Source organism: Scardinius erythrophthalmus (assembly GCF_964197995.2).
Source record: "Scardinius erythrophthalmus genome assembly, chromosome: 3".
Lineage (NCBI taxonomy): Eukaryota > Metazoa > Chordata > Actinopteri > Cypriniformes > Leuciscidae > Scardinius > Scardinius erythrophthalmus.
In genome coordinates, this window is record NC_138223.1 from 56,824,858 (window position 1) to 56,852,431 (window position 27,574).

Sequence of the window (27,574 nt, forward strand, 5' to 3'; positions counted from 1 at the left end):
TTGTTAAGTTAACCGTGCAATTATCCAGTGTTGGAACGTTAACTGTGCAACCACAAAGTGCCTGAGAAAGTAGAGAAGAACGGGATGAGAAAAATACAGACAGGGAAGAAAAGAGTTTGTAAGCAAACTCTTAAAATAGGAGCCCATCTTAATATGCATCTCTTTGAGTGCAATTTTTGCAGAATAAATAATGTCCGATCCGTCTCTTCTGTACACTGGATGTGGCTTATCCTTCACCACAAACACCACATCTGCGGGATATTTGATGGCGTCTCATCCTAATCATAATATTTTTAGCCTTTTCAATGAAATCCAAATAATCAAATCAATTAAAAAAAATTCATTGAAAAGGCTAAAAATATTATGCTGTACAAGGACAGTGCTGCTATAATTAATAAAGTAAACCTAACTCAGAAATTGGGCTCTATATGAGTTCATGAATGATTGTGAAATAATGATTATGTTAAAACACTACCAACACCATTAGATCACCTTTTGTATTTGTTCATCTGACTGTTATAGCTCAGGTACAGCAGCCAAACAAAATCTAAAGTTAAAGGAGAACTCCGGTCAATTTTAACATTGAGCTCATTTTTTTGTAAATTTGGAGTGCTGTGAATACAGAGAACAACGACAAAAATGGGTGTTACCTACACCATGTTATCCTCTTTTTAAAATTTGCACCCTGTTGACTTCAATGGGGCAAGTACTAAACCTGCTTTTTGTCTCTTAACATCCTTGATGTGTCATTACAAGTGCACAGAAAATGTGAGTGATTCCTTCAGAGTGAACATGGTGAATCTGACTGCAGTAGATGTGAAAGATATGGATAAAAATGATGTTATTTCAGCCAGCGCACATACCTGTATTTACATCCTGTTTTCGGTCGAAGTCCATAGTAATCGATTGTAGAGTTCACGCGCGTGATCATAGGTAACTAAACCTATGCGTGTGAACTCGACAATCGGGGACCGGTGCTGGATCACAGAGCTGGCCTTTCTGACTGAAAACACTCTCAACTTGCAGCTTCAAGGAAGAGATGAGCCTCCAAGCAACATGCTGAATGCAATCAGAGCATTTCAGAATAAAATAACTGCCCTCTGAAAAAAGCTGGGTTGTTTTAACCCAATTTTGGGTCATATATGGACAAACCCAGCCGTTGGGTTGACGGGGTTGGGTTGAATTGCATTTTTAATCCAACGTTTGAGTTTGTCCATATTTGACCCAAAAATTGGGTTAAAACAACGACAGAATTCATTCACTTCCCACAAATGCCCCATCTCTGCAGCAGCTCTTCAGCCACACAGGATTGCAAATGTTTTGGAAGAGCTGAGGGGGGATTTGAGTCCATATTCAAGGATGTGAATGAGCACAAGGAAATGTTCAACTTTAATGAAAACCCCTTCCAGGTGGATGATCATCTCACTCTCCAACTGGCAGAAATGGTAGAACTGCATACAAAAGACACTCTCGAAGCTGAACTCAGAGCACGTTCTGGTCACTTCTGGAGTTTGGTGTCTGGAGAAGATTTTCACACTTTGAAGCCAATTGTGCAAAAAGTGATGTCCTTCTTTGTGAGCACATACACTTGTGAGTCAACATTCTCAACCATGAACTTATAAAGAGGAAACGGAGAAACCGCCTCTCCAATGAACATCATGCATGCCTTACAAGAATTGCAACAACAAGCTATAAATACAACATGAAGAAAGCCAAGGAAACGCATGCATGCTTCCACTCATCCCAGCATTAAGGTAATCCTGCTTTTTTGTCATTAAAGGAAACCATCTTGTCTCAGTTACAAATTTGACTGATAAATGAAACATTTGTCCTATCAGTGTGGCTCTCATGAAAAAAATAGTGAAGACCACATCTCTAACCCTTCACTCGAGCGGAAGCAAGTCTAAAATTTCACCCAGCTCAGGGTGTGACCGCTTCAGTGTGAACGTTTGCACTCATCTGAGCCCTGTACACTGAAACACGAAGGACAAGAAGTGCCTAACCCTTCATATATCACAAACCAAAGCAGAAACAGACAGGAATCACAGTGTTTCCCAACATGGATCTGAAGTGCACACTTATTGTTTTTGGTGAGTTGATGTGTGTGTGTTTGGTGAGTTTGGTGAGTTGATGTGTGTGTGTTTTAATGTGTGTGATAATAAACATCTTTACGTGAAAGATAGTACTTGAAGTTACATGCATCAGGGCTGCACTGATTGGCTGTGGTTAATAATATAATGTACTATATGTAAGGAATCATTGAAAACAGTCCAATGAATGAGAAAATAATGCACACCCGAGGTGGTAACGAAGCGTATATTTATCTGCATCAAGAACAGAGCCATTACATTGATAAAGAGAAATGTCAGCTTTAAAGTTGCTAACTATTTCACTGATAAAACCGTCAGATCAGCGCTGAAACACACATTTCTGTGTGAGCGTGTGTCTGTACTGTGTGTGTGTGTGTTTGAGCGGGAGAGAGATAGTACGTGACCTAATTTTGTGGCAAAAACTTGTTTTTATCCTATTGTTTACTATATTTATTTGCTTTGTCAGTGTTGTTGTGGGTTTTGGTTCTTGTTGTCGGCTGTAAAGACCTTTGAAATAACTTTCATTTGGCGTAGTGATATAGAGCTGTAATGCGGTCAAGACCTGCTGGAACTACTTTAGCTGTGTGTTTCACTGGAAATACCTGCACACCTTAGAACGTTCCTCAACCAATCAGATTCAAGCATTCAACAGCCCCGTACTATAATGTACTATAATGCTGTAGCAAACCAGAAGAGTTGTGCGTTTAATGTGTTTCTTGAGTCCTCTTTGTGGGCAGGCAGGGGAGCACAAGTGTAGCTACCTTCAGAAATCATTCTAATATGCCGATTTCGTCACAGTTCTGCAAGAGATAGGACCCAGACGCAAATGAGCAGATAACCAATAAAGGCCTTTATTAAAGGATTAGTTCACTTTAAAAAAAAAATTGCTGATAAATTTTCTCACCCTGATGTCATCAAAGATATCCATGTCTTTCTTTCTTCAGTCGAAAAGAAATGAAGGTTTTCGAGGAAAAAAATTCCAGGGTTTTTCTACACAGAATGGACTTCAATGGCAACCAACTATTCCAATGTTCAAGGAAGGTCCGTCTCAATCATAGACTGTAAAAAAATATGGACGTAGTATCCGTGACGTCACCAGTAGGTTTCTGAAGACCGTTTTTGAAGCCTAAAGTGGGCGGAGCCGTCCGTCGCCATCTTGGCCTCGCGTCACCTCGCGTCACTCCCGGATAACAGAAAATGGGCAAAGAGGCGGGGCGTGAGTGGAGCTCAGGAGCCTGTCTATCTGAAATCACCACCTAGCTCGACGTGATCGAGTTAGCTCATATACTGTCGGTTAGCTCAGGCTGGGGAGGTAATGCTATAACGTTATGCTGCTTACAGTACCAAGTCGCGACTGCACAGGGCCTCGCGCTATAGTGACAGTTGATGATGTAAAGCCAATTAAAAGTTCCTATTTTTGGCCTTCGAAATATTATAATAGTTAAAAGACATGGCTACAAGTGAGACTGTGTATCGTGATTCTGTACTATTCTGCTAGTTGAAAATGTATTATGCAGTAACTTAAGTTAATATTACTCTTGAGTGTGTGTGAGACAGTGATTTGTGCATACATGTCAGTCACTTTTTTTATAGTCTATGGTCCGTCAACGCGGCATCGCTCGTCAAGTTCGTAGAGAGCTTATTCAGTACATTTTAAATTCTGATTTTGGCCGCCTCTCAAATGGGTTAAACCATAGATATACTGCCTATGAAGATCAAGTAAATGAGCTAGAAAATCCGCGCTCATTCAAGGATGTGCATTTATAGCATGGACGGAGAAAGCGCCGACGCCTGCAGGATTTCATCTGACGGTACATAAGCATATTATAATCTATCTGTTCCGTGAGAGCAGAACGAACGAGCCTTTATTGACGTTTTTAAATCTGAAAACTCCAAAAAGCAACGAAATTGTCAGACATCCATTAGTGTATGTTCACAGAGGAAAACAACTGAAATACAGCGCTGGTTGTTCTCTCGAACGATACTCGACGACAACGACGGAATCCTAAACCGTGGGCGAAGTAATGGGTGTATTAAATTGTATGAAATAATCCCGAAAAAAAGCACAAACACTGCAGAGATGGCAAGTTCAGCAGCTAACATTTGCTGAGGTGAAGTGACGGCTAACAGCAGACAAACGGCTAGCATTGACATCAGCGGGAATCCACCTGTCACTCAAGTGGCCACGCCACACCCTTAATTATGCAGAACTCTAAATATTAATCAACTATAACTAAAGTTATAAAAAAATTCACCCCCCTCACAGTTGTCATGAAGGGCAAACTTAGCTGTATAGACCAAAGCCACATACAGACACCAGGCTGTAAATACGTTTTTTTCTGCTGTAAAATTTGGCATTTTAACATGGGGGAGATGCAGATTTGACTCACTTCTGACATCAGCCTCAAGCGGCTAGTCAATGAATTGCAGTTTAACTCACTTCCGTGTTGGTTTCAAGAGAGAGACGGGGAGGTTGCCGCTTGGTCTCAATGCAGCGTCAAAGTCTCAACATGATTATTATTATTATTATAATTATTATTAGTATTATATTATATACACACACACTTTTTAACCACAAATGCTCGTCGTGTACCATCTCTGAGATGTGCCACGCATTGTGTCATCACGTTGGAAAGGTCGCGCGTCACGTCATCTAAGGCCTCGTTTACACTGCAGGTCTTGATGTCCAATTCTGATTTGTTGCCTATATCTGATTTTTTGGACCGTCCATTTACACGATCTTTCAAATGTGACCCATATCCGATTCATGTGTTTACACTTGCCATACTACCTGAAACATCGCACATGCTTAAAGGGTTAAATTATCTTAGACAGATGGACGAACGCAAAATATGATTGATGCTAGCTCTGTGATGTATGCGAAGTTTGGCAAACATCAGCATGATTATGAGGCGGAGGAGGACGAAAAGTGCCATTATTGCACATGTGCTTCAGTTATTGTGTGCGAGAGAGATCTCAGGACTGGCGGGAGCAGATTGTGTTTAAATATTGGCTTTAATGAGGAGCAGTGGGTCCGAAATTTTAGGATGAGCAAGCCAACCTTTGATATGTTGTGTCAACGTTTGTCAACATTTCTCTCCGGGCCATCCGTCCCGTTGCAGAAGCGCGTCAGGGTTTCTCTCGTCATTAAACCGCGGAGACGTCGCCTAATGCCTCAGAAAATCTGATCTGCCTGTTTATATGAGTCGCATTGGCACATATCCGATTTATATCTGATTTATTTCCACATATGATTGAGGCCTGAAAGCGATCTCGAAATGCATGCGTTTTTTACACTGTCAGAGAACACATCCGATCTGTGTCACATATGAGCAAAAAAGAAAAAGAAGAATCGGAATTGGGTCACATTTCACTGACAGTGTAAACGAGGCCTAAGTTATTTGTCTGCGAAAGACTCCATCTCATTTTCTCCTCCAACTTCAAAATCGTCCGACATCTTTGTTTTAATTTATTATTATTATTATTATTATTTTATTTTTTTTGTGACCTTTCCAATTTGATGACGTAATACGTGGCGCGTCTCAGAAATGGTACATGACGAGCATTTGTGGTTAAAAAGTGTAATATATCTATATCTATAGATATAGATATATATGTTTTGTTTTTTTTAAAATGGCCGATCGTTTCGTGAGATAAGACCCTTATTTCTCGACTGGGATCGTGTCCAGACTTTGAAGCTGCATTGAGACGGACATTTGAACCTTCTTTGAACATTGGAATAGTTGGTTGCCATTGAAGTCCATTCTGTGTAGAAAAATCCTGGAATGTTTTGCTCAAAAATCTTAATTTCTTTTCGACTGAAGAAACTCATAGCTCGATGTAGATCTCAGATCACCAGTCTCGCCGCCAGGTTCTAAGACAAAAGAGAACTCAAACTAGATTATTAAGAACGAGAGCAAAAGCTAAGCAAAACAGAAGCGGAGAAACAAAATAGCAACAAGGATACTCTGATACCGGGAAAGATTAAAAAAATAGATTAAAGGTGCATAGCGCAAGTCTCTGAGTTTTTGCAGAACTATGCCCCCCTCTGGCGACAAATGAAACTGCAACACTGCAACTGCGTGCATGACGTCACGCCCAGTCTCAAATTCGGCCCGAATCCCTCTTATTTATTTTACTGTACAGGATTATAGAGGCAATCGCAGTGATCAGAGAAGGGCTCATTCAGCCCATCAGGCAATTGTTTAAGCATGTATGGGTTAGAAAAACGGGTATTTTTAACATGAAAAGTTGCTTAATGCACCTTTAAGTGCTAACATAATTTCCAGAACACAAACTGGAAAACACCACAAAGTACATACACAAAACAAACCAGCAAAGACATGAGGGAAATAGGTACCATATAAAGGGACCAGAGGATCAGGTGAGCACAATTAGTGAAGAGGACAAGACGTGAACTAATCAAGGGTCACGGGAAACAAGGAGGCGGGACATGAGGAGCACACGCAAACACAGGCCAGGACAGAGCCGTGTGCTCACACACAAGACAAACACAGAAACATGAATCCGACAACACAGACGAGGCAGGGCAGAACCCGGACAGATTTACAGCTCAAGAAACACTTCTGATTATTATCAGTGATTATCATCCGTTGAGGTGCTTCATATTTTTCTGGGAACAATGATGTACATTTTATTTTTCAGGATTCTTTGATGAACAAAAAAAGTCCACAAGGACAGTTTATTTGAAATTAAAATATTAACATTATAAATGTCTACATTTTTAAATATATTCTATATTTGTCTAAATGTATGAATGCAAAAACAGATAATTGTACAGATCTTCTTTTTCTTCATCAGGGTTTTTCCTGCTGTCTAGTGAGTCTCATGGATGTGGCGTTGGATTCATCCCAAGCAGAGGGAAATGTGTCGGTAATGAGAACCTTGTGTGTTATAATACAATATGGTTTTGTCATGATGTGCAGAATACACAGTTAATGCTCTCTATGTCACTCAGAAGAGGGAATTTGTGTAACCGTAGTTTTTAAACTTTGTAATGATATTTCTTTCTTGATTCCTGCCTCTCTTAAGATGAAGATGAGTGTGAGACGCGGAGTCCGTGTGGCAAAAACGCTCAGTGTGTCAATACAAATGGAAGTTACTACTGCACCTGTCATAAAGGATTTCAATCAACAACACCCAATTTCACAGCATCAGCCGGAAAGTGTCAGGGTACGAGAGGGGTTTATGGGATAAACTATGATTACTATGATTACTATGATTACTATCAAGCTGTTTTCGGTTGAAGTCCACAGTAGTCGATTGCCGAGTTCACGCGCGTGATCATAGGTAACTAAACCTATGCGCGTGAACTCGGCAATCGACTACTTTGGTCTTCCACCGAAAACAGGATGTAAACAGGTATTTGCGCTGGCTTAAATACCATCATTTTTATTCATATCTTTCACATCTACTGCAGTCAGATTCACCCGTGATCACTCTGAAGGAATCACTCACATTTTCTGTGCACTTGTAATGACACATCAAGGATGTTAAGAGGCTAAAAGCAGGTTTAGTACTTGCCCCATTGAAGTCAACAGGGTGCAAATTTTAAAAAGAGGATAACATGGTGTAGACAACACCGATTTTTGTCGTTGTTCTCTGTATTGACAGCACTCCAAATGTACAAAAAAATGAGCTCAATGTTAAAATTGACCGGAGTTCTTCTTTAAAACACTATGATTAATACCAACTGTTTCCCCAACAGATATGAATGAGTGTCTTGAGAAGAAATCTGAATGCACAGATGGTTTTTAAATCCATAAATAAATAGGCCTAGAATATAATTTCATGAACTATATTCATTATGGAGTTTTAAAGCGTTATATAATCCGGTCTGCTCTCTCTCTCTCTCACAGACATTGATGAGTGTAATAAAGATCCAGATGTTTGCGGCACAAATGCAGTGTGCAGAAATCATACAGGTGGCTACACCTGCGAATGTAACCCGGGTTACAGTAACTACGGCAACAACCAGTCAAAATGCACCGGTGAGCGATCAAGTAGCATGCGAACTTTTCAAAAAAAATATATGTGCTAGTTTTAGTGATTAATTGTGTTGTGTTTATGTGAATACATCGGCGAGTGTTCGTGTCAACATGCATTATCTTTATTAAACGTCACTGGACTCCATAAACACAAGTTAACAATACGTTTCAGTGTTCGTCCAAACACTCAGTTGTAAAAACACAGGAAGTGACTCTGGCAAATACTCACCGACTACAGTCACATGTGACACATATCTGACACAAGTTGTGTAACTATAACACATTAGTGTGTAAAAGGTTTCAACACACTTCTGTGTAAGAGGAATAACACATTAGTTGTGTTAAAGGTAATACAAAATGTGTAGTCCTTATAAACACAGAGATGTGTTAAGAATCGACACAGGTTGTGTGTTAAATTTGACACAACATGTGTTGTCCCTGAGCACACACACTACATGTGTTAAAATCTAACATGTGTTAAAATCTACACAACATGTGTTGTCCCTGAGCACACACACTACATGTGTTAAAATCTAACATGTGTTAAAATCTACACAACATGTGTTGTCCTTGAGCACACACACTACATGTGTTAAAATCTACACAACATGTGCTGTCCTTGAGCACACACACTACATGTGTTCAAATCTACACAACATGTGTTGTCCCTGAGCACACACACTACATGTGTTCAAATCTACACAACATGTGTTGTCCCTGAGCACACACACTACATGTGTTCAAATCTACACAACATGTGTTAAAATCTACACAACATGTGCTGTCCCTGAGCACACACACTACATGTGTTAAAATCTACACAACATGTGTTGTCCTTGAGCACACACACTACATGTGTTAAAATCTACACAACATGTGTTGTCCTTGAGCACACACACTACATGTGTTAAAATCTACACAACATGTGTTGTCCTTGAGCACACACACTACATGTGTTAAAATCTACACAACATGTGTTGTCCTTGAGCACACACACTACATGTGTTAAAATCTACACAACATGTGTTGTCCTTGAGCACACACACTACATGTGTTAAAATCTACACAACATGTGTTGTCCCTGAGCACACACACTTACATGTGTTAAAATCTACACAACATGTGTTGTCCTTGAGCACACACACTACATGTGTTAAAATCTACACAACATGTGTTGTCCCTGAGCACACACACTTACATGTGTTAAAATCTACACAACATGTGTTGTCCCTGAGCACACACACTACATGTGTTAAATTTGACACAACATGTGTTGTCCCTGAGCACACACACTACATGTGTTCAAATCTACACAACATGTGTTAAAATCTACACAACATGTGCTGTCCCTGAGCACACACACTACATGTGTTAAAATCTACACAACATGTGTTGTCCTTGAGCACACACACTACATGTGTTAAAATCTACACAACATGTGTTGTCCTTGAGCACACACACTACATGTGTTAAAATCTACAAACATGTGTTGTCCTTGAGCACACACACTACATGTGTTAAAATCTACACAACATGTGTTGTCCTTGAGCACACACACTACATGTGTTAAAATCTACACAACATGTGTTGTCCTTGAGCACACACACTACATGTGTTAAAATCTACACAACATGTGTTGTCCCTGAGCACACACACTTACATGTGTTAAAATCTACACAACATGTGTTGTCCTTGAGCACACACACTACATGTGTTAAAATCTACACAACATGTGTTGTCCCTGAGCACACACACTTACATGTGTTAAAATCTACACAACATGTGTTGTCCCTGAGCACACACACTACATGTGTTAAATTTGACACAACATGTGTTGTCCCTGAGCACACACACTACATGTGTTAAAATCTACACAACATGTGCTGTCCCTGAGCACACACACTACATGTGTTAAAATCTACACAACATGTGTTGTCCTTGAGCACACACACTACATGTGTTAAAATCTACACAACATGTGTTGTCCTTGAGCACACACACTACATGTGTTAAAATCTACACAACATGTGTTGTCCTTGAGCACACACACTACATGTGTTAAAATCTACACAACATGTGTTGTCCCTGAGCACACACACTACATGTGTTAAATTTGACACAACATGTGTTGTCCCTGAGCACACACACTACATGTGTTAAAATCTACACAACATGTGTTGTCCTTGAGCACACACACTACATGTGTTAAAATCTACACAACATGTGTTGTCCTTGAGCACACACACTACATGTGTTAAAATCTACACAACATGTGCTGTCCCTGAGCACACACACTACATGTGTTAAAATCTACACAACATGTGTTGTCCTTGAGCACACACACTACATGTGTTAAAATCTACACAACATGTGTTGTCCTTGAGCACACACACTACATGTGTTAAAATCTACACAACATGTGTTGTCCCTGAGCACACACACTTACATGTGTTAAAATCTACACAACATGTGTTGTCCTTGAGCACACACACTACATGTGTTAAAATCTACACAACATGTGTTGTCCCTGAGCACACACACTTACATGTGTTAAAATCTACACAACATGTGTTGTCCCTGAGCACACACACTACATGTGTTAAATTTGACACAACATGTGTTGTCCCTGAGCACACACACTACATGTGTTAAAATCTACACAACATGTGTTGTCCTTGAGCACACACACTACATGTGTTAAAATCTACACAACATGTGTTGTCCTTGAGCACACACACTACATGTGTTAAAATCTACACAACATGTGCTGTCCCTGAGCACACACACTACATGTGTTAAAATCTACACAACATGTGTTGTCCTTGAGCACACACACTACATGTGTTAAAATCTACACAACATGTGTTGTCCCTGAGCACACACACTACATGTGTTAAAATCTACACAACATGTGTTGTCCTTGAGCACACACACTACATGTGTTAAAATCTACACAACATGTGTTGTCCTTGAGCACACACACTACATGTGTTAAAATCTACACAACATGTGTTGTCCCTGAGCACACACACTTACATGTGTTAAAATCTACACAACATGTGTTGTCCTTGAGCACACACACTACATGTGTTAAAATCTACACAACATGTGTTGTCCCTGAGCACACACACTTACATGTGTTAAAATCTACACAACATGTGTTGTCCCTGAGCACACACACTACATGTGTTAAATTTGACACAACATGTGTTGTCCCTGAGCACACACACTACATGTGTTAAAATCTACACAACATGTGTTGTCCTTGAGCACACACACTACATGTGTTAAAATCTACACAACATGTGTTGTCCTTGAGCACACACACTACATGTGTTAAAATCTACACAACATGTGCTGTCCCTGAGCACACACACTACATGTGTTAAAATCTACACAACATGTGTTGTCCTTGAGCACACACACTACATGTGTTAAAATCTACACAACATGTGTTGTCCTTGAGCACACACACTACATGTGTTAAAATCTACACAACATGTGTTGTCCTTGAGCACACACACTACATGTGTTAAAATCTACACAACATGTGTTGTCCTTGAGCACACACACTACATGTGTTAAAATCTACACAACATGTGTTGTCCCTGAGCACACACACTACATGTGTTAAATTTGACACAACATGTGTTGTCCCTGAGCACACACACTACATGTGTTAAAATCTACACAACATGTGTTGTCCCTGAGCACACACACTACATGTGTTAAAATCTACACAACATGTGTTGTCCCTGAGCACACACACTACATGTGTTAAAATCTACACAACATGTGTTGTCCTTGAGCACACACACTACATGTGTTAAAATCTACACAACATGTGTTGTCCTTGAGCACACACACTACATGTGTTAAAATCTACACAACATGTGTTGTCCCTGAGCACACACACTACATGTGTTAAATTTGACACAACATGTGTTGTCCCTGAGCACACACACTACATGTGTTAAAATCTACACAACATGTGTTGTCCTTGAGCACACACACTACATGTGTTAAAATCTACACAACATGTGTTGTCCCTGAGCACACACACTTACATGTGTTAAAATCTACACATGTGTTGTCCCTGAGCACACACACTACATGTGTTAAAATCTACACAACATGTGTAATTTTTAACAACTCTTTTTACAGATTGTGTTGTTTTCAACTCATTTTATAAGAGCGTGCCGACACTCTCCATCACTGTGAATGATATGCAGTGTTTGCTATGTTCTCAAACAAACAGGCCAGTGGAAATACAAGTTATTTATATGCAATATATATGCTTTATTTTTTAAGATGGCACAATTTGTGTGTTAAAATTACTTACACACACATTTATTGTGTTAAATTTGACACAACATGTGTTGTCCCTGAGCACACACACTACATGTGTTAAAATCTACACAACATGTATAATTTTTAACACATCTCTTTTTAGAGTGCAGTGTTTCGTAAACAATTCTGCAGCTTTGAAAAGTCAATCATTCAATGATTCATTTATAAATACAGCTAGTTGCTTTGTTACTGAATGTAAGGATGACTCAATGACTCGCCCATTGAGAAGACAATGACTTACCGGTTTTAGTGTAATATATTTTAAAGTATCACTTCATTTTTCCATCATTGCATATTGCTCTATTGAACATTTTTCATTGAAAACATTTTTTATTTCATAAAGTTATGCATAAATATGCTGATTTCTGTCATTGCAGGTATAAATATAACGCCGCTGGAAGGACCCAACGTAAGTTGAGTTTCTGAAAATGAAGTTGTAGAGACTCCTATCAATAACAGTTCAAACTGAAGAAGTGCAATAACATGTGCATTTTAGAAATATGTGTAATCTGAAATATGAATGTGCTTTTCTAATAATTGCTGATGGTTTATGGGGGCATTCAGTCCATATAAGCCGTGAATACTCTGCATACAAAAGCCAATTGAAAGAATGAGTTTGTGGACTCGCTAATTAATTAATACTAGAAATTACTACAAATTCCCTTGTTATTTGAGGAGTAACATAAAGCTTACATAATAAAATGCTGGAAATACGTAACTGTTCGTCATTCGTTTATTTGCCAAACCAGGGTTTTGGGTAAGCGGGTCCACAATAGCTTTGAAGCCTATACTCTCTGTCATCATCATTGTTCTGCATTCTCATTGTTTGCTGGCAATATGGGGGATTTAATGCACAGAGAAAGCTGTCCACAAAGCTGTCCATTTCAACCACACATTCTCTTTACTTCTTTTACAAACTTAAACTACTATTCCAGTACTTCTGTGACAAAAGTTTGTTAGTTTGGATCAGGGCCGGCCCAAGGCATAAGCGAACTAAGTGGCTGCTTGGGGCCCCCTGGCCACCCCCTGTTTTTTTTACATATTAATTAACTTAAACAAATGACATAAATGAATGAATGAATGAATGAATGAATGAATAATTCAAGACGAGTAAAATTCTGATTTCATGATCAATATACCTGCCTACAACTGCTGCTGTGTCTGCCAGTGCTTGAGTCATGCGCATAACCTCGCGTGCAGACAATTCATGCTCAAAGTCACGGTAATGTTAAGCCATGATACAAAAATTTGATTTGATCAATGATTGACATTTAAATCAATGATTTATCCTTTAAATTTAATGATATTCAGAACAGAACAAGAATTAAAAAAATATCTATAAACAAGCCAAAACTAAATAATTTAAAGCGAAAGTGAAAGTAAGCGATTCGCGATGTATTTGGATGGTAAACTATTCTTTATTATAGGCTTCTTTGTACTTTGGAAAAAATCATCCTCTTTACACGCAAAAATGTGCTTGGAAACATCACAGTGGAGCGGTGCTTACCGTGAACGGTATGAATTGTACTACTGACTATTTAAACAGAGCAGTGTAAGTTTTATATGTTAGGTTGACTATTTTATTATAAAACATTTATTACGGCTATAATGAACAGGCTGCGATGTCAAGATTGCAATGCTGGAATATGTTTACAGTTTGTTTTCAGAAGTTTCAAAGAGTTAGTAAAAGAGTAAAGAAAAAGTTAAAACTGTTTTAACTACGTGTGGTGGGAGGGAATCAAATTCTGTTTAGGGCCCCCAAAAGGCTTGGGCCGGCACTGGTTTGGATACAAACACTGTCCACTGTAGCGAGCAAAATACAGAAAAACACCTTTAGAAAAGTATTTTCATTTCCACCAGTAGGTGGCGACAAATGTTTAAAAAATATATGTCATTGAATCATTTGTTAAAGAAATTCGTTCACAAAAACACTGTCTGTGTCTCATTTCAGAGGCACTCAGCATACCCGGTTAAAGTCATCACTCACACATCGTCAAATTCTGTCTTTTCAATTTTGATTTCAGAGTCAGACTGAAAAGCTTCAAAATCTTCTAGAGCAGATCGAGAACATTACAGATCAAGAGCTTACTTTGACTGTAAGTCTTCAAGAGAATTTTTTTTTATATATAAAATAATCAAATCAAATGTTTGTCAGTTACATGATTGACATCGCAGGTCTGATTAATTGGCTTTCTTAATATTTACATTTACAGTATTTTTTATTTTATTTTTCTGATCAATAAATTAGACTCCAGTGACCGATGTTTTGAATATGGTCCTCAACGCTTCAGGAGAGATTTCAGAGTCTTCATCATCAGTACTAGCCTTCAACGGAAACCGTGTGTTAAAAGCCAACGAGAAACTCCTCTCTACATTGGTGAAGCCGATAGACACTCATCACAGAGTCAGTTTTACTCTTGCTGCTGTTGGTGAGTGGAGAAACTGTTATTATTGATGATGAAACTGAGCTTATATATGATATAGTTTATATAGAAAACATGCTTCAGCCACAGTCTTAGGGTCTTTTACAAGACACTGCTTTCAACTAAAAACGTAAAACTTTTTATACGTTTGGCCGTTCGTTTCCACAACAACAAAGAGTCAGTGTGGGTGCCTGAAAATGCAAAGTTTTGAAAACTCAAAGGAAACACTTCTGAGTTTTAAGCGTATCGTTGTCGTGTAAACGTAGGGGAGACCGGGGACAGTTGCAACACTTTTTGCATTTCTCTCAGTTACTCGGAGACTATTGGGACTAGATCAACCAAATTTGTATATATTAAACTCTATACCATTTAAAGATGATTATATATGACATATCGTTCACAGTATTTATTTGAATGGAAGAAGCCAGATGTTGCAACTGACCCCAACCCAGGGGACGGTTGCAACATAACCATGGGACGGTTGCAACATATTAAAAATACCTTAAATTTCACTAATTAACTTTAGCTTTTTGTCTCAATGAGCATATAGAATTCTGAAAATATGAACTGTTTTAGGCCTATAGTATTATTTATTTCTATAATAATATTATTGTAACCTATCATTTATTTATTTTGTGATATTTATCAAATAACAGTTATTGAGTTTTGTTTGTTTATGTGTAGAACATAGGCCTTCATATATTCAGTGTGCAGGTGTTGCAGATGCTATTCAATCTCTCCATATTTCAGTGCCAGACAGGAAGAATTGAACAATTTGCAATGCAACAAACTTTTATTAAACATGCAATTTATAACTTGTTGCAACTGTCCCCAAAACTATCAGCCATGATACACTGACTTTGACACATGCTAACTATGTCACTAAGAAGTCAACAAAACAATAATTCAAACTAAGTAAGTTGAAATGTTACTTTCATACCTCCAAAACAAGTTTTGTTCAATAAATTCAGCAGCAGATGTTGAATATGTCTACTGTCTTCTTGTTGGGGGAAGGGTCTAACTGTGCATGTGCAGTATGAGTGTCATCACTCTAGCTTGTTTCTGATTGGAGAAAAATGACATGTTGCAACCATCCCCTGTTGCAACACTCCCCGGTCTCCCCTACCCTAAGATGAATCAACTAAAGATAAAAGAAGACATTACATCTCTCAAGATCTCAGCAGAAGAGGATTAAACAACTCCACAAACAGCATTACCAGCTTCACTTAAGTTAACTCTGGGGATTTTGCTGTGTACAAAGTTAACTGATTAGTTCAAACTAGTAATTAGATGAAATAGTTATTTTATTTTTGTCTTTTTATTGTTTTGTTTTTTGCACATTTGTGCACATTGAATCAACTTTAATAAAAACAAAAAACAAAACCATAACTGCTTATCTTCTAAATCAGAGGTTGAAATCTTCATGGTTGGACCCAGTGTCACCTTAGATAAAATCCCTCGACTTAACACTACGAATTCTTCTGTGGACATCGATCTCATTGGGATCGCCAAGAACAACAATGAAACAAGTATGTGAGATGTGTTTTAATACAACATTTTTAATAAAACATTTTTAGAAGATATATCACTAAACCACATTTAACTAAAGGTTTTAATGTGTTGAATACAAGTTTCTTCTGTTTCTGTCACACAGGATCAGCTGCTGTGGCTTTCATGAGTTATAACACAATGGAGAATTTACTGAAGCCAGACTTCTTCAACACATCAACTGACACGATTAAAACCATGATGTCCACTGTGATCTCAGTTACTCTTCTCAAAACCAACAACACTAGACTCACCAAACCAGTCAACTTCACCTTCAAACACATCAGCGTGAGAGACTGAAATATGTTTTTGTCCAACCTGAGAACTGATGATTATGACTTTATTCTGCGCATGCGTCGCGTCTGAACACGTTGTTGTCTTTGGAGCTCTATCGATTTGATTTATAATTCTTGATTTTCTCTTTAAACTCACTTACAACGAACATTTTCCACTTTTCCTCACCGAGAAGCACTACTGCTCAAACCTCATAGTTACAACGCGGACTGTTGAGCAGACGCGTCTCAAGCCTATTAGTGATCCAACGCTGGATACTCCTATAGGTTACGTCCGTGGATCACGGCTGAATGCGTCTTCTCCACACTCACTTACAAACAAACATATTTTTTTCGCCTATCGTGCGTCTACTCTACACCCGTACCACTAAAAAGACGGATTATATCCAAGAGTTTAGTCATAAATTAGTATTGATAGCATCACTGGTAGCTTCGTTGCTAACTTACTGTCCATCTGTTAAAATGGCGAATATATCAGATGTAAGTAGTCTACCTTTTGGTGCAGGTGAGGACACATTTGAGCTGCACGCATTGCAGTCCGAGCTGGAAGCTGTTGAGAAACAGATCCACGACCTTTTAGTGAGACAAGCCGAGCTAATAGACCGGCGGTTAGCTCTTGAAACATCACGCTCTGATGCACACAAATCAGAGATTAACATTACTAACCCGCTGACTCCGACCTCGTCTACTCCGTGCGTTACTCAGTATCGGTCCCGAGCGCCGAGGTCGCGATCAGCCATGGTCTCGTTCACTCCGGCTCCAACACACCACCACGAAGCCTGGATGGTTCCGCAGCGGAAGACGCGAGTCAGGTCTAGACCAAGACTCTCTCCGACCCTCCTGGTTTTCGAGTTATCCACACAAAACCGCTTCTCCCCTCTTCGCAAAACAGAACGCGATGCTATGATCATCGGCGATTCCATCGTTCGACACGTACACGCTACGTTAGGTAAAAGTAAGGTGCACAGTCACTGCTTTCCTGGTGCTCGTGTTTCTGAAATCGCTGCTCACGTTCCCGAGATTCTGAACAGTGACGAGCATGTCGGAACTGTGGTCCTGCACGCGGGAGTGAACGACATCAGGTTGCGCCAGACGGAGGTTCTGAAGAAAGACTTCAGGAATCTGATCGATACGGTACGCAGCACATCGCCCGAAACAACGATTATTGTGTCAGGACCGCTTCCCACGTACCGACTAGGACATGAAAAGTTTAGTAGAATATTCGCGCTAAATGAATGGTTAATGTCATGGTGCAATGAGCAGAAACTGCTCTTTGTAAATAATTGGAATCTGTTTTGGGAGCGTCCTAGGCTTTTCCTTGCCGATGGCTTACACCCAAGCAGATTCGGATCGGATCTTCTGTCAGATAACATCTCCAAAATGTTAAATACCGTTAGATGACTAGTTACCAAAAGTCCAAATCATAGTCTCTGCTGCACCAATTTAACTGATATAAATACTAGTGTAGAACATTGCATAGAAACTGTGTCTATTCCTCGTTTAGTGAGATCAAATAATAAATCTACTGCAGGATCTAGGAAAAATCTAATTGTTATTAAAACAGAAAATGTTGCTATTAGTAAACAAAAACTATTTCTAAAGCTAGGTCTTTTAAACATTAGATCACTCACACCTAAGGCAGCTATTGTAAATGAAATAGTCACAGATAATAGCTTCGATGTACTTTGCCTTACTGAAACCTGGCTTAAAGGTGCCATATGTCATGTCTGGCAAAAAAAAATCAAGTCATACTCCACATTCCATACCAGATGGGGGCAGTATACCTCCAGAAAGTGAATTGGTCTATGCTCCGCCCCTACCTTCTTAGCTGCACATATACAAGTTAAAATAGGGACAACATCTATTTAGAGTGTTATGCTGCCCGCCTGAAGCTAATTTAGCAGCATATATCAAGTTTGATTTTCATTAGCAATACCACTTCTAGCTAAGTTATCATTAGTCACCAAAAAACATTCGGTCTCATTACACCTTGCAATGTTTTCCGTTACTTTTCGTGCGTCCAGGGTGTGTAAAGCAGAAGCAGCCTGGCCAGCGGCGGAGTATGCGCGATCCGTGAGTGCTGAAGACGTTCTGCACGGCTTTGATGGGTGCGCAGGAGGACACAAATGGGCGGCGACAGCTTCTTCCAGTGGCGGGAGCTTTTTCCTCAGCGCCGTCAACAGATAGAGCGTTACTAAAACTGTATACACCGCCGCCGACTTGAGCTGCAAAGAAGCTCTGGCCGCCCTGTCAAGGACGCTTGTCAAAAAGTACGGGGAAACTTGACCGCTCTGAATATAGTGAGTGAGTGCGCGCGCGCGCGGCCGGGGCTCGCTCTCGCTCTCTCTCTCTGCTAGTTCTTAGAGGCAGAAGAGCGCGTGCGCGCTTAAAATGTCATATTTTGGTATGATCGTTCACCCGCCAGTGTGGCGGATAGCCTTTTGAGATTTTATTTGTGCTTCAGAGCGCGTTTTTTTCCCTGCAGCGGGTGGTGGTAGGGGTCTCTTGCCAAGGGCTTCAGCCATCCTTCCGCTCTCTTCCCTGAACTGAAATGTAGTAGTGGGCTGTACTTTCCACATCAGGTTCAAGTACGCCCACAAGCCGTGCGAGTTATTCGTGTATTGCATGTTTGGCTGGTGGTTATGTTGCCCGTATACCGCTTCCCATGGCCGAAACTGGTATTACGACACCTGTCGGGCCGTGGCTAGTAATGCTAATGCTAATTAAGGTTGATATCTCTGCAGCACTATAACTTGACATTTTTTTAATGACATCATCGCCCTTATTTCTTCTCATTCTTTTGATGTGTGTAGCTCATTTTTGGGATATTTTTACCTCAATTTTTACATATGGCACCTTTAAACCAAATGATTATTTCGGTCTAAATGAGTCTACTCCATCTGGATACTCCTATAAGCATGAGCCCCGTCTGATTGGTCGTGGCGGCGGTGTTGCAACAATCAAGTCAATGTCGATAAAGCATTAATTGTTGGAGATTTTAACACACACGTAGATAATCCAAATGCGTTAGGGGCTGCGTTTACAGATTTATTAAATTCCTTTGCGGTCAAGCAAAACGTCACCGGACCAACTCATCGTCTTAATCATACACTCGATTTAATTATATCATATGGAACCGATCCAACCGATATAGATATCATTCCACAAAGTGATGATGTCACTGACCATTATATGGTAACTTGCATATTACGTACTGCTGTAATATGTCATGCGGCGCCGCGTTATCGACCAGGCAGAACAATCCTTCCATCCACCATAGATCATTTCTCAAATTGCTTATCTAATCTGTCTCAGCTGCTGCCTGAACCCAAACAAACAGATGAATTAGAAGAACTAACTAGCACTATGAGCACCATTCTCTCTGGAACACTGGATATTGTTGCACCCATTAGATTAAAAAAAGGTCAGAGAGAAAATTAAAGCACCATGGTACAACAATACTACGCATGTTCTAAAGAGAGAAACCCGTAATTTAGAGCGTAAATGGAAACAAACTAATTTAGAGGTCTTTAGAATCGCGTGGAAAGACAGTATGTCACGTTATAAAAAGGCCCTAAAAGCGGCCAGGGCTGAGCATCTCCGCAAACTAATAGAAAATAACCAAAATAATCCAAGTTTTTTATTTAACACCGTGGCTAGACTAACAAATAAACAGACATCACCCGAACAAAATATCTCGTTACAGTTTAGTAGTAATGATTTCATGAACTTCTTCACTGAGAAAATAGAAAACATCAGAACCACAATTGTAAACGTTCAATCTTCAATCGCGCCTTATTATTCAGCCTCAATTATCACCCCGCAAGAACAATTACAGTGCTTTTCAACTATAGAACAAAAAGAGTTAAATAAACTTATCACTTCATCTAAAACAACAACATGTTTATCAGATCCTATACCAACTAAACTATTGAAAGAAGTGTTACCTGTAGTGGAAGAGCCTCTCCTCAATATTATTAACTCGTCTTTATCTTTAGGTCATGTTCCAAGAACATTTAAACTGGCAGTTATAAAACATCTCATTAAGAAACCACAATTAGATCATAATAATCTAGCAAATTATAGACCCTCAACTGGGCTCTTTCTTGCAAGAAAATGACATCTATGAAAAGTTTCAGTCTGGATTCAGGCCGCACCATAGCACTGAAACTGCGCTCGTTAAAATCACAAATGATTTACTTTTAGATTCTGACCAAGGCTGTATCTCAATACTAGTTTTACTTGATCTTAGTGCTGCGTTCGATACTATAGATCATACAATACTCTTAGATCGACTACAAAATTATACTGGTGTTCAAGGACAAGCATTAAGCTGGTTCAGATCATACTTATCTGACCGCTACCATTTTGCCTATTTAAATGGAGAAAAATCGATCATAACTCCAGTAAACTATGGAGTGCCGCAGGGATCTGTGTTGGGCCCTCTATTATTCTCAATATATATGCTGCCACTTGGAAATATTATAAGGAAACATGGAATTGGTTTCCATTGTTATGCTGATGACACTCAAATCTATATTTCATCACGGCCAGATGAAAATGCTAAATTATCCAAATTGACAGAGTGTGTTAAAGATATAAAAGATTGGATGACGCGTAATTTTCTTTTATTAAATCCAGACAAGACAGAGGTAATACTTATCGGTTAAAAAAAACGCCCACAAAACCTCTTACAATACAACTTTAACATCGTAGGATGTCCTGTTACTTTATCCTCTACAGTAAAAGACCTGGGTGTTATACTCGACTGTAACCTGTCTTTTGAAAATCATATTTCATATGTTACAAGAACAGCCTTTTTCCACCTTAGAAACATTGCTGAGCTACGTAACATGCTATCTGTTTCTGATGCAGAAAAGTTAGTTCATGCATTCATGACCTCGAGACTAGATTACTGTAATGCTTTATTAGCTGGTTGTCCTGCATCCTCAATAAACAAGCTACAGTTAGTCCAAAATGCAGCCGCTAGAGTTCTTACTAGATCAAGAAAATATGATCATATAACACCGATTTTATCATCACTGCATTGGTTACCTATAAAGTTCTGTATTATTTACAAGGTATTGCTACTGACTTATAAAGCCCTAAACGGCTTAGCTCCAGTCTATTTAACAGATCTTCTATCGCCCTATAATCCATCGCGCTCTTTAAGATCACTAAATTCGAGGCTTTTGGTCATACCTAGGATATCCAGATCCACCAATGGAGGGAGATCATTTTCACATTTAGCTCCAAAACTCTGGAATAGCCTTCCTGATACTGTTCGTTGCTCAGACTCGCTCTCCCAGTTTAAAACTAGATTAAAGACGCATCTTTTCGGCCAGGCATTCATATTATAGTTTTAATCTTACAGTTCAAACTACAATGCGGCCTCTAGTTCATAAATGCCAGAGGAGAACTGGCCCCCGACTGAGCCTGGGTTCTCCCAAGGTTTTTTTTTTTTTCTCCATTAGGTCACCTGATGGAGTTTTTCGGTTCCTTGCCACTGTTGCCTTTGGCTTGCTCAGTTGGGGATATTTAATTTTATTTTATCAATCAATAAATTTCACTAGAGACAAACCTTGTTGTATTATTTTAATTTAATACTGTGAAGCTGCTTTGATACAATCTGTATTGTGAAAAGCGCTATACAAATATACTTGACTTGACTTGACTTGACTTGATGAACATCTGAAAACATCTAATATTCAGTGTTATACTATTTTCTGCATGTTCTTCTTTTTTGCAGGAGTTTGAGCCTGACGGTTCTCTGTCCTGTGTGTACTGGAGCATCAGCGAGTGGATTGTAGATGGTTGTTCTGTTTTAGAGACCAACAGCAGCTACACTGTGTGTTCCTGTGTTCATCTGTCCACATTCGCTCTCATCATGCAAACCAGCCGCCCATCAGAGGTACGAGAACATTTATAGTGAGCATTGAAGAACAGCACAGATTTGGCACTCATGTACTCTGACATGTTTCCTCAGAGCGATTCATTGCTGGACGTGTTGAATTTGGTGTGTGTGATCGTGGGACTGGTGTTCTTCAGTTTGGCCCTGTTGACCTTTGCCCTTTGTCAGTGGAGTCCTGGAGTGAATAATGTGGCTCGAATCAACCTCTGTGTGAGTCTGCTGTTGGCTCACCTTCTGTTCCTGCTCACACAACAGTCCCTGAGCCTCATACGCCGTCATCAGGTGAGAATGATGAAGGAGCTCTACAGCTCAGCACAGTCTCACTGAGAATCATCATAACCGTCTCTCATGATCTCCAGGTGTTGTGTGCCGTGATAGCAGGTGTGCTGCACTTCCTCTTTCTCTCCGGCTTTGTGTGGATGTTCATTGAAGCTGTGCTGCTCTTCATCTGTGTGAAGAACCTATCACAGATCAGCTCCAAAAGGAGGGGCGTGCTTAGGAGTGGATTCCTGTGTGTGATTGGATATACGGTTGCTCTGGTTGTGGTGGCTGTGTCTGCTGGGGTGGACCCTAAAGGCTACGGAAGTGAAAAGTGAGTTTAGTTTGAGAGACTCAGAGATCAACACCTTCATCCTTCATGTTTGTTCATTTTAATTATTTTTCTTCCTCTAAACAGGTGCTGGATTAAAATGGATAAAGGCTTTATCTGGAGTTTTCAGGGACCTGTTTGCGTCATACTAGCAGTAAGCACATTTCTCATCATGACTTTGGATTAAAAGGGAAAGTGATTAAAGATTAATTACTGTTGTTTCTCTTACTGTGCAGTTAAACATGATTCTCTTCATCTACATCATCATCAGTCTGACCTCCACCTTGAAAAATCTGAACGCTGAAGTTTCACATATGAAACAAACCAAGTAACAAACAATATGATTTGAACTCTCCATGAAATGTGTATATATATTGTTATATGCTGCATATTTCTAGATGCCTTTAACCTTATTTTGATTATTCTCAGGTTAGGTAAAGTCAAATGTGTCCTAAATCATAAGCATATGAATTTTCATACTCACAATCCATAGGTCAGAAGACTTCTTCGTGGTCTGTTCAGTTCACTTTTTTAGAAATCAAAGACTTTTGGCAGGCGAGAGTAGCAAAAAAGTTTCTTAGTTTCAATTAAATATAGTTTTATTATCTACAGGTTAATTAGTTTACATATAAAGTACTAATATATAAAAAAAGACAAAACAACATCGAGTAAATCGTTTACAAGCGTTGTAACACCGGAGAGGCCATTAAGAATCAGCGTCTGCCTTCATCTTCTCCTTTCAGCCTTTTATAGACCATCTGATTTCTTGAGGTCGTCATCTTTGGAAATTCCCTCATAAATTATCAGTCTCTTACAGACAATTTATCCAATCCACCAATGAGGTGTCGTGAGTTCTGGGAATTCATTTCGGACCTGTCTTTGTAAAGCCTTTCGCCTCTTAGTCTTCCTTCTTCAGACTTTTCTTCTTTGTTGCATTCTGCGCTTCGTCCGCAACACGTCCAACGCCAATGCTTGCATTTATCTTCTTTCTTTAGCAACGCTCTTTCTAATACATGTTTTGTTCCTCTCTATGCTTTTTAATTAATGCTTAAAACATTAAGTGTGGTATGTTTTTCTTTATAAACCACTTTCTCAAAAAAAAAATTTTTACAATAACAATTGCAGAGTTTTTCTTCATAAACCACTTTCATAATAAACAAGTTTCAAGTGTGGTTGATTACAATACAGAAGTGTTCTACAGACAAAAGGCATACTTATAACAGGACAATTGCAGATTTTCCACAACAATATAATCAATAAATATATATTAACTCTCCATCTTTCTCTGCAGGAATATGACATTTAAAACACTGGCTCAGTTTGTGGTTCTTGGTTGCTCCTGGATTCTGGGTTTTTGGAAGGAGCTGGAGATCCTCTTCCTGATCTTGAACTCCCAGCAGGGAACCTTCATGTTCCTGGTCTATTGTGTCTTCAATAATCAGGTCAGACATCAGTACAGACAGTCTACCAGAAAATCATCTCTCACCTACTTTATATTAAAGGGTTAGTTCACCCAAAAATGAAAATTAGCCCATGATTTACTCAACCTCAAGTCATTCTAGGTGTATATGACATTCTTCTTTCAGACGAATACAATCAGAGGTATATTTAAAAATGTCCTGGCTCTTCCAAGCTTTATAATGGCAGTGAATGGCCGTTTCGGTGAAAGAGTGACCCTTGACCTGACGCACAACGTAATGGCGAACACGGAGATAGAGCAAAATAAAACACTCACAAATTAGTTTAAAAAGACAATTTTTTGAGAGAAAATGTGAGAGGAGCTTGAGTTTGTTGCCCAGCCCTGTTTGTTTGAACCGCGAGAGGCGTCAAAGCTTACGGCACTCCTACATCTACGTCATAAATGCGTCACTGGTTACTCTTTTGGTGCAAGTCGACTTGCGTACGGCCGTCTGCCGGAAGCTAGTTGTTTTAGTCGATATGTTTTTCTCACACACCTATTTTAGCTTCAGGTTCTAAAGGGTTAAGTTAATTTTTCATTTCTCATCTTCTAAAATTAAATTCTTGAAAAATAACCTGGACATATTCTGTGTTTTTGTTTTTTTAACCAGAGTTTAAAACTATTTCTCTTCTCATTCTTGTCCAGGTCAGGCAGCAGTACAGGAAGTTCTTCAGAAGTCTTTGCTGTGGACACAAAATAACACCATCAAGAAACACTGATGACACAAGCATCCATATTCAACAAAGGAAGTGCCATTCTTATGAAAGTGATTCTGTCGTGACCGTCTCAGTTACAAATTTCACTAGTTAACCTGCTATATATTTACAGCGGTCAATACACTTATATGAATCTATACATTTCTTTAAGTGCAACATTTCTTTGGTAGAGGAACTACCATGATTTTTAGAGGCTTGTATACTGGGTTACACTTTTAATACGCTAACAAATATAATAAGATAAAGCAATTGTTTTTCAGCTTAAAGTGTTTTATTAAAGCAGTGTGATATCTGTAACATTTCAAATCTTATTTTCTTTTAAACAATCTATTCAAAACTCAAAACATATTCATAACTCATAATCTCACAATCCAAAAAGATCCCACAGAAGTTATTTGTGAATAAACAAATTTAGTTTCACAATTAAAAACAATAACATAAATTGCCTGTAATAAAACAGAAAAAGGTTTCATATGATTTTGCATAAGAAATGACCCACAATATCAGTAGTTTGAATCATTTATTTTAAATAAATCTAGTATTTGTTACAAATTTGTCCTCTATCTGACTTTGAGCTTTTGAGTTTCTCACCATATAACTTCTGCATCAAGTGTTGTTTCACATACTTAGAAGAGAGAGGATCCAAGCATCACTTTGAGCCACCACTATATTGCAAATGACTTTTAGTGGCATCAGTAAATGGTCACATTAGACCGTATTAGCAGAAAAAGTACAGGCTGCTTTCATAGAAATACTTCCCTGAGGTGTCCAAAGGATCAGGCTGCTGATAAGAAACTATATTTTTGTAGCCCCGCAACATCACAACATGCTCTACTGTCCATCTTTGGAATAAGTAAACTTAGATGTGTTAGATGTGTGTAGTTGACAACAAAACGCTGGCCAAGAGTTCGCAGCTGGAGACTTTCTGCTGGCCTTGACCAAAAGGAAACTAAAATGGGGGGAAACTAAAAATTTAGGAAGCTATAAATGTACATGACAAACACATAAACCAGTCTAGTCCAGCAATGTTTTTGGTCAGATAGTCTCTCATTGGCAGTACATTACAGAATAACAGTTCGACAGTTTCAGCAGCCCCTCATATTCATCCTTTAAATACTATGAAACCAAAAATTCCCAATGGCAATGTCTCCAGCATTGCAGTGTACACGGCTCAAGAAGCCGGCAAAACATTTGCGATAGTGTCCTTGGCACTCTGGCTTAATCTTTCGGGAAACTTGACCTCATACTCGACAATCAAGTCCTATTTCGGAAGAGGAAGACCCTGCCCGGTGACACGCCGTTTCATCCTGGGACGGACAATGTCTTGAGTTGTTAAGTTAACCGTGCGATTATCCAGTGTTGGAACGTTAACTGTGCAACCACAAAGTGCCTGAGAAAGTAGAGAAGAACAGGATTAGAAAAATACAGACAGGGAAGAAAAGAGTTTGTAAGCAAACTCTTAAAATAGGAGCCCATCTTACCTATTTGAGTGTAAATTTTGCAGAATAAATGATCCGTCTCTTCTGTACACTGGATGTGGCTTATCCTTCACCACAAACACCACATCTGCGGGATATTTGATGGCGTCTCATCCTAATCATAATATTTTTAGGCTTTTCAATGAAATCCAAATAATCAAATCAATTCATTGCAAAGGCTAAAAATATTATGCTGTACAAGGACAGTGCTGCTATAATTAATAAAGTAAACCTAACTCAGAAATTGGGCTCTATATGAGTTCATGAATGATTGTGAAATAATGATTATGTTAAAACACAACCAACACCATTAGATCACCTTTTGTATTTGTTCATCTGGCTTTTATAGCTCAGGTACAGCAGCCAAACAAAATCTAAAGTTAATGATTTAAGGGTCAAGAGCCCAACTACACTCTCAGAAAAAAAGGAAAAAAAGCTGTCTCTGTGGCGGTACCTTTTCAAAAGGTACACTTTTGTACCTAAAGAGTACATATTAGTCCCTCAAAGGTACATATTACTAATATTACTAATATGTGTATATTAAATATGGAGTAATTTCAGCCACAATCTTAGGTCGGGTCGGCGGCCTCGCCATCAGGAAGTATCGCGTGATATCAGGTCTCGCGATGTAACGAATTGCTTGACGGCACTGCACACGTACACACCCCCATTCAAGCACCGGCTATGTATAACATTAAGCAAAGGGCAA

At 39.1% G+C, this 27,574-nt stretch overlaps 1 protein-coding gene across 1 annotated transcript; it reads left to right on the forward strand.

Moving 5' to 3' along the window:
• The first annotated feature begins 1,600 nt into the window (after window positions 1-1,600).
• Window positions 1,601-25,949, forward strand: LOC308687489 (adhesion G protein-coupled receptor E3-like). The gene is made up of 17 exons (XM_081360061.1): window positions 1,601-1,754; window positions 1,839-2,090; window positions 6,912-6,983; window positions 7,143-7,283; window positions 7,970-8,101; window positions 12,826-12,857; window positions 14,473-14,544; window positions 14,697-14,877; window positions 16,281-16,400; window positions 16,526-16,707; window positions 22,462-22,623; window positions 22,699-22,905; window positions 22,983-23,215; window positions 23,300-23,366; window positions 23,449-23,540; window positions 24,504-24,654; window positions 25,317-25,949. The coding sequence occupies exons 2-17, from the start codon at window positions 2,060-2,062 to the stop codon at window positions 25,479-25,481; spliced, it is 2,040 nt and encodes a 679-aa protein (XP_081216187.1). The 5' UTR covers window positions 1,601-1,754; window positions 1,839-2,059; the 3' UTR covers window positions 25,482-25,949.
• Window positions 25,950-27,574: the final 1,625 nt, after the last annotated feature.